This window comes from Patagioenas fasciata, chromosome 4 (genome assembly GCF_037038585.1).
Source record: "Patagioenas fasciata isolate bPatFas1 chromosome 4, bPatFas1.hap1, whole genome shotgun sequence".
Lineage (NCBI taxonomy): Eukaryota > Metazoa > Chordata > Aves > Columbiformes > Columbidae > Patagioenas > Patagioenas fasciata.
The window spans coordinates 69,437,611-69,451,605 of NC_092523.1; the positions used below are offsets into that span (position 1 = coordinate 69,437,611).

Here is a 13,995-nt window from a genome sequence, read left to right on the forward strand (position 1 = left end):
CAGTCTATTTTCTCGTGATTTTTTTTTTTTTCCCTCAGTGTAACCGGTAAATGCTGTGACATGGAGTGATTTGTTCATTTAAAGAGGAAGAGATTGAACAATCAGGGAAATTAAGGTTCATGCAAGCATTATGTTGAGATTTATAAAACTTGCTGACCAGTTTGTCACTGCTGTTACATCACATGTAGCAAGTCTTGATTTTGTATATTAGTGCCTAAAGCAGGTGTGATTTCACCACAGTAAAATCTGGTGTTCAGTTGTCTGTGACAAGAGAATGAGGTTTAGATTGGATATTAGGAAAAAATCCTTTACAGAAAGGGTTGTCAGGCATGGGAACACGCTACCCAGGGAAGTGGTGGGGTCACCATCCCTAGAGGAGTTTAAAAGGCTTTTAGATGAGGTTCTTAGAGACACAGTTTAGTGCTAGAGTTAGGTTATGGTTGGACTTGATGATCTTGAGGGTCTCTTCCAACCAAAATGATTCTGTGATTCTATGACTAGATTTTCCCCACAAGCCCTTTACTGCAGTGTTAGAGGTGGTGTTAATGTGCATGGTAGTGTCCAGCATATATATGGTCAGAGGTCAGTCCATGGTTGGTAGAGCTGTTCAGACATCTCCTGGGGGGCAGTCACCTTCATCAGCATCAGTGCACATCCTTCCCACTGTGCAAAGCAGACACACTTGTTTTCTTCTCTGATATCTTCTCTACTTTTCTGTAAAAATTTACCAAACAGTGCAACACCTAGCAATCATACACTACCATGCATTTGGACAAAGCTGCTAATTCTGTGTTTTTCCTCCAAACTTTACTCTCACAGTATTTTGTGCAGACCTGTTCACACTTTGCAGACACCTTCTTCAGCTGCCGCTTTTGCTTCCTGCGAAGCTTCCTGTGTCTGTGTAACACTAGGACAAATTTTCCTCTTTAACTGCTCTTTTTCTGTTTTGCAGGCTGAAAAATTTAACGTTTTTTTGAAAGTTTGCTTGTATCTGTAAGCAGTCTTTTGTGACTACAAAGTCTGGTCTTCAACTAGAATTCTCCAAGCAATTTAAAACTGCATATTTGATTTGATAGCTTCAAACCACATATGAATGCCATTATTATTATTATTATTATTATTATTAACTTCTGAAGTCTGACACTTGTCAAAAAGAGTTCTTCTTTCAAGGATTCTTATATATCTCAGATTTCTGAAGTGCTGTTGTATAACTAAGTTATTCCTCATTGTGTAGCAGTAGATTGATAAACAAATGTGGGGTCTTTACCTCTGCGATGCCGAAGAAATCAAATGTTGTCATCTCCTGGTCCTTCTTTTCAGTGCCATGAGCTGTTTTCACAGAGGAGGACAACAATTTTGCTTTAATCTCTCCCAGTTATCACTAGAAAAAGACCATCGCCTCTAGAAGGGCTTGAGCTTTTATTCCGTACTTGTTGGTATTTCTGGTATCCCTATAGACTTTAGACATACCCTTCTCTTTCCAATACCCTGTACTGATCTTACTTGGCAATCAGTACAGAAAAACACTTGTGAGGTAGGAAACAAGATACCTATCTCCCACCAAGCTACCCACACAACTGAGCAGCACCGTTGTTCTTAAGCAGCACGTTCTCTCCCTTGAGATGTATTTCCTGTCAAGTCTCTTAAAAGGCAGTTGACTTTAAGCACTGTGGGAAGGAGCATCACTGTTATCTGTGTGCATGCTATGCTTGCCTAGCTAGGCACTGAAGAGCATTTAATGTCATTTCTATGCTGTCATATTTTGTATAAAATACCTGTAGTGAAAAGCAAAAACTAAGATGGTGCAAGAAAGCCTGGCACTGTTTTTTAATGTGTATATGTAGGGTAGAAGACCAGTAACCAAGCTGAGAGCTTCTACACAGGCATGTCTTGTTCAGAGATAGTTGTTTCGGAGCAGGGAGCAATGCATCTTTCAAAAAAGTAGTGTTTGGTGAAAGATTTGCCCAGTAAATGAGGCCAGTATAGATTACATTCACTGACAATGCCAAACTGCATACACATAGCAGGTATTTCAGAGTTTTGACTCAAGTTTTGCTGTTTGTTGTGCGTGGCCCTAGTGCGGGAACGGGTAATGGCTGTGGCTGCTCGATCGCTATGGTGGGCTCACGGAGACTGAAAATGGATGAATGTACAGGTTGGTTTGGCATGGAAAAAGGGAGATGTGGAGACACTGTTGCTGTTTCAGCCTCTGTTCTTCCTGGAGCTTCACTTTTTCTCCAGGTCTCCCCAGATCTCTCACAGCATCACAAGGGGTTGGGTGGATGAGGGTGGAAATGAGCAATAGTGCAACTAGCTAAAATCCGTATAAATGGCACCTTTCATAAATGCATTCAGTTGGTGTGTTTCCCTTTGTGTATAATAGGGTTATTGCCTACTTTTGCAAAGGGCTTTGAAGTCATCAAATGTAGGCTTTGATTTGACATAAACTTTTAATAATAATGTAATATTTGGTCTCATTTTAAAAAATGCATGGTGCTTTCTCTTCCTTCTCCACTATGGGGATTATACAGTTTAACTGTTGCTATTACATTCTCTCAGGTAGCATGATGTGTTTATTCATTTTGGAAGCTGGCCTTCTCGTGTGTCTGTTTCCCCAAGGATGACCTTCCCCTTTCACTTAACCTTGCTCAGGTGCTACAGAGTTTTAGTTTATTTCATTGCCTGACAGTTACTGGCTTCTATTTCTTGTAATGAATTAATCACTACAGAAATGTCAAGAAATGCAATTGTGGAAACCACTGTTGTGTTACCAGCCAGTAGATCTTCCTTCTTTAAACCAATGCTGTACCTGGAAGGGATATTTGTTCAAAGGCTAGTTTTGATGTAGGTACAGTTGAATTGTTTTTATTTTTTGATGGGTAGGATAACTCCTATGCAGAATCAAAAATGTCTTTATTAAAATAACATTTTTTAAAATTTGCCTATTTATACCCCACAACTTTTCCATCTGCTCCATAAACCACACAAAAATAAAAAGAACATCAGGTTAGGGAGGATATATTTCATACGTAAATGTTATAAAACAGTAGCTTGCTTTCTTTTTTTTTTTTTTTTTTTTTTTTTTTCCCCAAACCAGGAATTGCTTAGTGACACATGATGAACCAGAGATCTGGAATGTGGCTATTGAACTCCAGGATTTCACAGGATTACTTTACTTTGTTTAAATCCTTTTTTGGAATTTGAAAGATCTCTCACATATTTATATTATTTTGTGTTGATTTTTCATGAGCTGGCTTTAATTCCTTTCCTTGAAAATCAAATATGCATCCTCTACCAAATAAGCCTTAGACCCATGGATCTTTCCACAATAAGGAAAAATGTACTGTTCTTTCACGTTTCCTTTTCAAATTCCTCATTGTGCGGAATTCCAAGACTGAAGATGACAATATTGTGTGCTTTTCTATTTCATCCTGACTTTGTATTTGAAGTCTGTGGAAGCTTTTTCTTTGTTAATCTTTTCTGTGAGTTTAACTTGGTAATGTTAACCTCTTTTTCCAAATGGAAAACTAAGAGAAGTTTGAAGTGTTTGATACCTTGAGTATTCAAGTGAAGAAGCCTTGAGTAGCTTGAATATAGGTCTATGCTTGGAAAAGGTATGTAACTGTAAATACCAGGTCCTTAGGAGAATAATAAAAACACCTGTCATTCTACATTTTTGGACAGCTTTTCTTCAGGGAAAGTAAATTAATTTTCCAGTTATGGTTTTCCCCTAAACATCTTGGGGTTTGTATGGGCGTGCTTTTCCTGATAGCTGTTAACAGACTTCACTGTTACTCCTTTCTAAGCATGACTCACTAATATTTCAGTCATGATAGTTCCCATTGTCTTACAGTCACTTAATACTTCTCTTACTTACGTAAGACCGTTTTTACAACTGGAAGCAAGGCTAGAAAACCCTGTCCACTTATTTACTGAAAAAGTGTACCCTTCCTTCCCTTGTACATGCAACTTCCTCTCTCGGGGTGAACAGGCTGGTTGATTGTGATTTACATGCACATTAGGCAGAGTACTGCCTTGCCTGGCATGTTAGTCATAGGCAGTGTCCTTCAACTCTGCTGGGAAGCCCCCGCCAGGAAGGAGGAAAAGATTAAAATCAGAATTCCACCACCTATTCTGAGCCTTGGCTGCTTCCACAGGCAGTGCTCGCGGATCTTCTGGGTCTGAATGTGATTCTCCCACTCCTTTAGCCTATGTAAAATATCTGTTTCATTGCTATTTTTCTTCCAAAGACCTGTGGAGAAACAAATGTGCAAGGCCATTCTGGATGTGCATGGGCAGATGTAAGTGACATGGAAGCCCCAGCAGACCCACTAGAAGTAAGTGACTGTTTCAGCTGTCCTCTGAAGCGTTGTCTGATTAACAGGAACAGCATGAGCTGGTGCCGGTATCGTGCCTGTCACTTTGCAGACTGACAATTAATGGGAAAGCGTGTCTGTTCCAGTAGGTTTGTCTGAATACTTTACTTTAAAAGTAGAAGGAAACGTTAGAAATATTTTTGGATATGACATTCTTAGAAAGGAAACTTCCCTTAGTGCATTTTTTTCCCTCCTAAAAGTATTTTTTAATAATACTTTATTTTTATTTATTTATTTATTTATTTTTAAATAAGGATCTTTTAAAAAAGTCATTTCAAGTTGTTATTTTATGAAAGGTAGAAACTGTTTAATTTGAGTGACCCAACAGCTTGCATGAGCAGGGTTTGGGCTTTCCAATCCCTAACATTCTGTGCTTCTGTGATAGTTGGTGCAAATGTATCTATAGCTGTTCAGTTTTTGAGTTGCCGTGGAGTTGTCGTGTTGACTTTATTAGGACTCTTCATGCACTTAAATACATGCACCAGGCCTGTATCCTGAAGAAAATTCAGCACATTATTAGCTCCATTGCTTCAGATACTTCAGGTTAAACATGTTCATGAACTTCCACAGGGAGAGGGATTAAGTAAGTGTTTTCTGGCATAGAAGTCAAGTACTCCACATTAGAGCCTGGCAGGACTGGCCAAGGGGCAAATAAATGATCAGGAGTTTTGCCTGTGAAAAAACACAACAAAACTATGATTTGATCTTCTTCATTAGTGTTTGGCACTAAATTCTCTAGCTGAAGAAAATAAATTTATTTCAGGAGATTTAAGATCTCAGAAGTGCTCACACTTCTATTCTATAGTTTCTCATATGTTGGTTGAAAATTCAGAACAGGGGAACAGAAAAAATCTCTGACCACATATCCGAACAGATAGTTGTTTCATTTTTATGAATATATATATTTTGTGCAGTACAGTTCTCTTGATATATATAAAATTATAAAAAATAGAGCACATATTTGTTCTCATGAGAATCCATAGAAACTTACTGGAAATTGTGATATATGAGACTGCCATTATAAAAATGAGGGTTTAGCTACTGTCGTCCTGCATGGACAGAACACCACACTTTAAAAAAATTGAACAATTGCAGAATGATTTCCTAATTTCTCTAAATGGCCTACTTGTTTATTGTATTGCTTGTTTTGAACACATTATGCTAGAGTTTATTGCCTTGGGCTTGCAAACACTTACCGAGGCAATACTACTAATTATTCTAGTTCTTGTCAATGAAGGGAACTACTTATACCCATTTCTGCTTATGCTTAACTTTTGTGGCTTGTACAACTTGTTTGTATTACCATCTGCAAGATAATTAAAATCCTATTTTGTCTTTTATGTCTCAGATGGTACAAATGGACACAATTTTGTTCCTTTTAGTGTATGTTTGCATAATGCTTCAATTAAAATACAGATTAAACTGGGTTAAAGCTGAAGTACGATTCAGAATCTGCTATCAGCAGGTGTAAAGGTACTGAAATGCAAGTACAATGTTGCTGTTTCAGTTTCTTTACATGCACATGGCAGGGTGGATGGGAATTTTATGTGATAATCTTGACTTGAAGAGAGGATACTTAAAGCATTCGTTTGTGAAGATTTCTTTTCTCCAGTCAAGGCACATACTAGTGACTAAAAAGAAGACAATACCAACCAGTTCACTGGAACGACAGATCCTCTCGCTGGAAAGACAGAGACGAGAGGTAATCTTAAATTTACCCTTAACCTATATAGTTATAACCTCTAAGGCAAACATCACAATATCAGTAATATGTTCAGGGCAGGAAATCATTGAATGTGTTATCACTGTTACACTGTGTTTACACTGCAATTGGTTTCACCTACCAGTCCAGCAAGACATTGTCCTGTGCTTTTGTGAGAAAATTTCTATGTGGAGACTTTCTGCTTCGTATTTCTTCATAGTGTGATGTGTGCAAGTACTTAGTGTTATGGTTAATCTAATTCCTATAGTCTTACTTCTCTCTACCAAGCTAGGCAGAGCTGTATTTGGAGAACTATTCCTGAGAACAGATGATGGCTTTTTGTAAGGTGGCTAAGAATCTAGAAGAGCAGAGATTTATACGGTATAAAGGGCAAACTTTCTTAATGACCACTTCTGTAAAGGCCAAGGAACCGCTGGGAGTAGTAGCCTGTAGTGTCTGTGTCCCAGGAAGCAGCAAACTGGAAGCTGTTCTTTGGCTGAGCATCCTAAAGAGTGACCCTATATCATACAAAGCAAAGTGCTTCAGAGAGGCATATTTGGCTTTCTCCAATAAAAATGCATGCACATTGACTTCACTCCTGCTACTTGCATGCGTAGTGACAGCCAATATTCCTGGTCCTGCATGCATACACTTGCTTCGTTTAGTGATACTGAGAAAGGTAAGTGGGGCTTGCACCCAGTAGTAATTGCAGTTAATAGGAGTCTTCAATTCACTTGTTTGAAGCCAGAGAGCTTTTAATTGGAAATACGCTTATATAACTTGAAGCAAGCTATCCAGGAAGTCCTTGGCCATTTAGGAGTTGCAGCTTGGGATTTGTATAGTGTTGCAAATGATTCACCTGTAGCTTATTGTGTATTTGCTTGTTTCCTGAATGTGAGTTCCTGAATGTTCATGCACTTTAACTGAAATACCAAAGCACTGGCAGATGGGCTGTAAAGCTTGCCAAACCTTAACCTTGCTTTTTGTGATATGAGCTGGCCAGATAATGAGAAGGTTGTGAACACTCATAGCTAGATGATTAGAATGGCAGTCTATTTTTTTACTTGTTGTCAATGTTGAAATAAGAGTTATTTATTGTGGCTTCCTGATAATTACAGCTTCTGGAGGTGAACAAGCAATGGGATCATCAATTTAGAAATATGAAACAGCTTTATGAAAAACAGGTAACAATGTTGACTACTTCTATTGTAATATGAATAAACCCTCCATGAATGCTGCCTTCTATAAGCAGAGAGCTTTTTTTGCTTTTGAGAAACTTGCTGTACAAAAGCTCTTCATTTAAAAAAAAAGTAAATAAATACTTTTTTTTTTTTTTTGGTCAAGATTCTATTGGCATAGCTTTCATTCCTTGCTTGTGGCTGTGTGGTATCTTTGCTCCACGTGTTATAATCAGCTGCCTAGTGAAGCTGGCTGCTTACAATATTGCCTGCTGTTCCAAAACCCAAGTTGGTTCATTGACTGACACTTCTCATCTTCTGTTTCCTTCTATGAAAAGGATGTTTGCAGAGTGACCTCATGTCACTCTTATCAGGAAAATTTCCTCTCTACTATTTTCCAGTAAACTCTACTGAGAGCCCGATCATTTATTTGATTTTTTTTGTTCTTTTTTCTTTCGCCAAATTGAAGAGAAATTCAAATGGCTCTTTCTCAGTTAATGTGGGCCTGTTTTATGCTTCTGACTAGATTGTTTGGATGTGCAGCATTGCAGGAGGAGTCCACACTGCAGAAAGAAACAAAAAGAACACTGAAATGGAGAACTGGTATGGAGGTACAGACCCGTGGTAGCTGCCCTTTGGCAGCAAATCAGTGCTAGAGCCAGCTGGGTTAACACCAACAGACAGCTTGCCCAGGATCATTAAAAGTCTCCACTGCAAACACATTGGCAGAACTTGTAGGGAAGAAGAGGGAAGTCGGTAGCTGCAAACCTTACACCTGACCAGATTCACACCTTTATGCGAATCTGCTGAAAACCAAAAGGATTTGAAGGCACCTTTGTGTTCTGTGCCTTTGAGGATCCCCAGTCAACCCACCACAGTCTTGTTACTTGCTTTTCAGCTGGCAGAAATGAAAACAAAACTGGACATGTCAGAGAGGAGAGTCGGTGAGCTGGAGGAAGAGAGACATCGACAGCATCCAGAAAATGAGAGGCTGCGAGTCCTGGGCAGAGAAAGGCCACTGCGGGACACGGTAGGAGGGTGCATGCTGTTACCCTGTTTATGCTCAGGGCTGAAGGCTTCCTTGCCTTTCCTCTTTTTCTTCTTTTGAGTGGCATAGCATGGGCTGTTGCATAGCTGGGTGATGAGATTGTGGTGTTGAGTGTTCTTCAATATCAAACCCAAGGCAGTGGCTGATTGTCTGTCTGATCAGAGAACTTATTTATAAAGAGACAGTCATTTCCATAGAAATTGGCAGAGAACACAGCATTAGTGTGTGCGGGGGAGTAAAGAGCAGATTGATATGAATAGTGCAGAGATTTCCTCCTTTACTGTTCAGTTCAGGGTGAATTTCTTTGTGAATGAAAATGCTACAGTGATTTGAAATGGAATAGGAACATCATTGCAGATGTTACACAGAATGTTTGGCAATGAATACTTGAAGGAATGAATTCAGCTCCAGACACCCATGTTTTGGTATTGATAATATGGGCTGGTTATCTCAGCTCCCAGTAAATATTGGCCGTTTAGTCAGTACTGGCTGATCAGCTGCTCTCAAGCAGTGTTCGCCTCACCCTGAGAGTGGTTGGGCACCTCTCTTGGGACTCCTTAGGCACTGGCTCTTGTGTGGGCATTCACATCTAAAGTTAGATCCCTAACCGAAATTCCCAGCACAGTAAAACAACCAATCCAAATGATCAGCATGTATATGCCCAATGTATACACAAAACTTGTACCCCATTTCACAAGCACCACAGAGTGTAACACCTCCTATTCTCATTCTGTTTCATGGTGTCATGTACTTCATCACCTCTTGGAAGAGTTTCTGGATGGTTCTCTGACAGTTGAGGTTGGGCTCCTCTATAGATAACATAAAACAAACCTGAAAACCAGTGGCAATTGTATCACTTCTAGACTCAGATTAAATGTGCATCAGCTGCTGCAGGAAAAGAAATGCAAAAACCTAAAAATCTTCCTAAACAAGCCATTCATCTTACTTGCTTATCAGTTATAATATGGTCTTAGGTCAGCACATGCTTGATTTTCGACCACTAGGACAGTTTAGATGTTTGAAGTAAAACATGTCATTATGTACTTGCTGAATCACTGCCTATATTTGCTGAGTGTGGAGTCAGTGCAAGACAATACATCTTCCTATTCATATTGCTAAGATTTTACTGCCTGCTCTTAAGTACATGATAGCTATGAAAAATGGCCCTAGCTACCGTTTTGAAAAGGGAAGGATGAGCAGTACATTCTCACATTTATTTTTTTTTACTACACTCATGAATAATGAACAAAATAACAATATAATAAAAAAACCGCACTCTATGGGGACAGCAACCTGCATGGAAAGTCAGCCTTAGATCAGTGATTTCTTTACAAATTATATACTCAGCCAGTAAGTGTTTCTATTTACTATGAATTTCTTAACTTTTTGGATGTCATACAGGGATGCAGATCTGCACTTTTACAGGTGTAGCTGCTAAAAGTAGAGAATTTCGAATGAACAACATAGATTCTAACACCCATATCAGCAGCTGTGCCAGCTTCAGTTACACTATAGTGACCATGGGGCAGGATGAAGAAGAAACAGTTCAGCAGATGTGGAAGGGGCCCAGAATGACAGATCTATTAAGATCAGAGCTTTAGGACACTTATGGGTTGTTTATTTACGTATTTCTTGCAGCAACTAATGTTCTTCATACCTGCATTTGGTTTTATATATATATATATATATATATATATATATATACATATATATATGTGTATATATACATATATATATATATGTTTGTGTGTGGGGGTGTGTGTGTATTTTTTTCTTTTCTTGTGTCCTGGTTTTATTAAAAAACAAGTTTCTCTTTTAGTGAATTTTGCCTGTCAGCTAAAGCCTTCATATTAGCTGCATTTTCCTGGAGAACCAGATACATGTTTTGGTAAACCTAGCAATGGAATGCAAATTTATTGATAAGCACGCATGGACATCTCGCGAGAGGGGCAACGAGAAACCGGTGACCAAGAAACTGACCAACTGTGTATAATATTCCATTCACATGAATACTTCATATAAAAGTGGGAGATCACGAGGATCTCGTCACTTTTTCCCTTTTGCTTATGGACGACATTAGGAGAGGACCTTGCTGGTTGTCCCTGCGAACGGAGGCCTAGTGAGAGACTGAATCCAGCTCCGGTTGGTAACAGAATCTAATCCAGGACTCTGGGTGCCGGCTCTGCAGTTGCTGAGACTTTCAAGATTGGTTTTATATATTTTGTTTTATTTTCTCTATTCTTATTAGTAGCATTAGTGAAACATTTTTAATTTTTCCAACTCTCTTTTCTCTGTCCTTCTTTCCCTCCCAATCGCCTGTCCTGAGTGGGAAGGGGGGAGAGGGAGGGGCAAAAGGGGGAAATGGAGGGGAGAGGAGGTTAACAATACATCTGCCAGGGTTTGATTGTCACCCCACAATCTTAACCCTTAACATCTTGAAAGATAGTAACTCTTTATTTTTTAAATATTTTACTTACCCCTCTAGCCAGGGAGCTATAGAGCTGTATAGAGCAACTGTCAGAGCAAAGTAAAAAGATGTTTATTCTCTACTCACTTATCTAGTCCAGCAGCCTGACAGTACCTTTTAAATTTGTTTACTCAGAGTGGCAGTTCTCTGGGTACTTTGCTGAGCCATTCAGGAAAAACAGCAGCACCAAACAATCCTGGAACAGATTACATGCTGCTGCTATCTTACAGAGCTATTTCATTTGGTTTTTAATGCACCAGTAGGCGTAACTCTCACAGAATGATCATGTTGTGAACCTTACCTGTCCCTGTGTCCTCCAAGGCGCACAGAGGTATACTGACTGTTTGGGAGGTTTAATTTTTTTGTTGTTCTTTCTAGCCATGGGTGTGTACCCAGAGACAGTAATCAAAGATCAGCATAGTCACTGGAAAGTCTTGGTGCCGTAACACCTAAGATTCCTTGTCAAATAAGAAGCAATGAGATCTACAAATTAAGGTGGTTCAAAAACCTGAATAAACTGGAAATGTTGTAAATGGCCACGATCCCCAAGGTGTCAGCTTCCAAGAAAGAGAATGTGTGCTAGGAGTTTGGAAAAACGGATTGCAAAGGTGGAGAGAAGAACATAGCTAAAAGCCTATGTGAATTTCAATATTTTGTTTTTCTTCAGTATCTGAAAGCATACATGCTCATGCCAGCCTGAGCTAGCTCTCTGGGTGAGTTCCTATATTTCATGCAGAGATACTCTGCTAATCTTGCCTAGTTTGGGGAGAAAATGAAATGTTCTAAATAACCTATAACAAAGGAAAATAAAGCTACCTCACATGTAAGAGGATGTTTTTCAGTGGCTCAGTTAGCATGCAGGGATGCACTTCTCATGAGCCCGAACAGTAAATGCCCAGAGTAGCTGGCTGCACAAGGGGTATGCCTGTTGCACAGAAAATAACATTCATATTGTGGCCTGTGACTGTGATTGTTTGATCTCATTTTTTTAATCACATAAAGGAGCTGCAGAAGAATTTTTGAAATACTTTTTTTTTTTTTTTTTTTAATTGTAGAAGAAGCCATTCTGTTTCATGTGTCCAAACGGCTTTTGTCTAAGACAGTCTGACAAAAAATGGACTAGCGAGGAGTGCATTAACCTGGGAGAGAAGGGAGGGAAATTTATATGATGTCACTTGCTTCATGATCTCATTTGGATCTTAGCTCCCTTCACTGTAAGTTGAACATAGCCAGGCTGAAAGCAATAGAAAAAAGAGAATAAAACTTGGCAAAGTTTGGCAAATCTGTCCTAGTAATTCCTATATTACTCTCTTGAAAGACTAATGTGTAAATCTTTTTGCAAGTAGTTTGCTGCAGTGGCAGCAGTGTAGGCACACACAATAGGGAGGGTTGAGCTCAAGTCAACAACAGCTGTGATGGGGTCAAAGACGGTGTATTTTTTAGCCTTGGTTGGTAGCTTGGTAATTCTTGAGCAGGCTGAGACCTGCCTTAACCTCTCATGTTGTGGAAAAAGCCCTCAGACTGTGATGCCAAGATCTGATTTTGTCTTTAATGTTGTATGATACTGGGCACAACGGGGGCTTCAATGGTGTTTAGCCCTGGCCTTACACTATGATTACGTGAGAGTAGTGCAGGTTCGGGATGATCATCTGTATGGTACCAATCTGCTTGACCTGCCAGCTTTCTCACGCCTTTGTGCAACTGCAGACTGTAAAGAGTAGGGATTTAGTCTGGTATGTTGTCTCTGTCTTGTCATATGGTGAATGGTCAAAATAATTTCAAAAGACTTTATCATATCTGGGTTTTACTAACCATCCGCCTTCCTGTTGCCTCCTTTCCCAGCTGTGTTTGGGACAACAAAAATGCAGCACATCTGTCAGACAGCAGATATGCTGAAAATTGTTTTTGAAAAATGGTTCCATCTGCATTTCAGCAGCATTTCTCTGTATTTTTGCATCCCAGAAAGAAACAAAGGTCCTTAGTGAAGCCCTTCATGACATGAAGGAAGAGAACAAGATTCTGAAGCAGAAGAATGCCTCAATGATCAGAAAGAAAGAACACTATGAGTGTGAAATAAGTCGTCTCAATAAGGTATGAACAAAAAGGAGCCACTGACCAGGACCTCTTCCTTTAATTCCCAGGGTCTCCGTTGCCAAGCAGTGGCACTACCAGTTGCCCTGAGAGAACAATCTGTTCACAGGAGCAAGCTCATGGGCACCATTAGGGAGCTGGGGATAAAAGCAAGCACTTACTTTAGCTACTGCCTGTGCATGATGTTCTTCAGGGTTGTATTCTATAGAGGAAAGTTAAGATACTCTTTGGCTTCTCCCGTGAAACCTCTCTTTGTGTCATATCTAAGCTCTTCTACGTTCTCCGTCCTTACAACAAAAGGGAAATGACACAAAGATGCTTTCATATGCATCCAGCCAAACATAATGATTAAAAAAAATCAATCTAAACCCTGTTGTTTTACATATATCCTGTGTTTGAGAATAATGGTGTCTTCTCAGAAGACATGCTTCTGTCTTCTTTTTATGTACATATATATTTATACATATGTTTGTGTATATATGTGTCATTGAGGAAATTGCCATAAAATAGATAAATGGAATTTATTTTTTTTTTAGCCAAGGGAAAGTAATAAATGTAACTTTGTTTAATGAAAAGATCACATAAAGCAGTGGGTGTTTTCTAGCAATTTTGTATTTCATGGTGAACCACAAACACTTCCTGAGGAAATGCACTGCAGTAACTATTGCTGTGTAACTCTAAGTGATACACAATCTATTGGCGCATGATGTGAAGAAGTCAGGGCAAAAAAGTAACATTGCTATATTAAAAAATATTACAGAATGTATGATCTCTAGCTCTTTTTGAATTTCATTGACAAGATTTGCTCAAAGTCTTAGTGTAACTTTCTTTCGAGGCCCTGTTTGTAAAACAACTATTTTCAATGTTTTATTTTGCTGTCCTATCTTACCATGTGGTTGTAACTAAGACGGGGGGGTAAACAGACCATATTTTTCGATGAAACATCAATTTAATGTAACATATTTTCCCATGAGCAATACTTTACTGATTTTCCGTATATTTGAATTCTTCAAATCTCATATCCTGAACGCAGATAAGACTGGAGGGGACCCTCTGTGCCCTTTTAAGTCTAGTCTCCTGCTATTGCGTATTCAGTGTATTGAAGTTCTTACAAGTTCTCCAAAATCAAATAT

The 13,995-nt window shown here is 39.1% G+C and overlaps 1 protein-coding gene across 4 annotated transcripts in view; it reads left to right on the top strand.

Moving 5' to 3' along the window:
* The window catches only part of TNIP3 (TNFAIP3 interacting protein 3), a 78,008-nt gene that overhangs the window by 41,279 nt on the left and 22,734 nt on the right, over positions 1-13,995 (top strand). For 3 of the 4 annotated variants that reach the window (XM_065837200.2, XM_071808091.1, XM_071808092.1), the window contains exons 6-10: positions 4,251-4,337; positions 5,989-6,078; positions 7,197-7,262; positions 8,155-8,286; positions 12,734-12,862. In XM_065837200.2, the coding sequence (XP_065693272.1) occupies positions 4,251-4,337; positions 5,989-6,078; positions 7,197-7,262; positions 8,155-8,286; positions 12,734-12,862 (504 nt within the window). The remainder of the gene's footprint in view (positions 1-4,250; positions 4,338-5,988; positions 6,079-7,196; positions 7,263-8,154; positions 8,287-12,733; positions 12,863-13,995) is intronic. The other variant, XM_071808093.1, reaches the window with a different exon arrangement.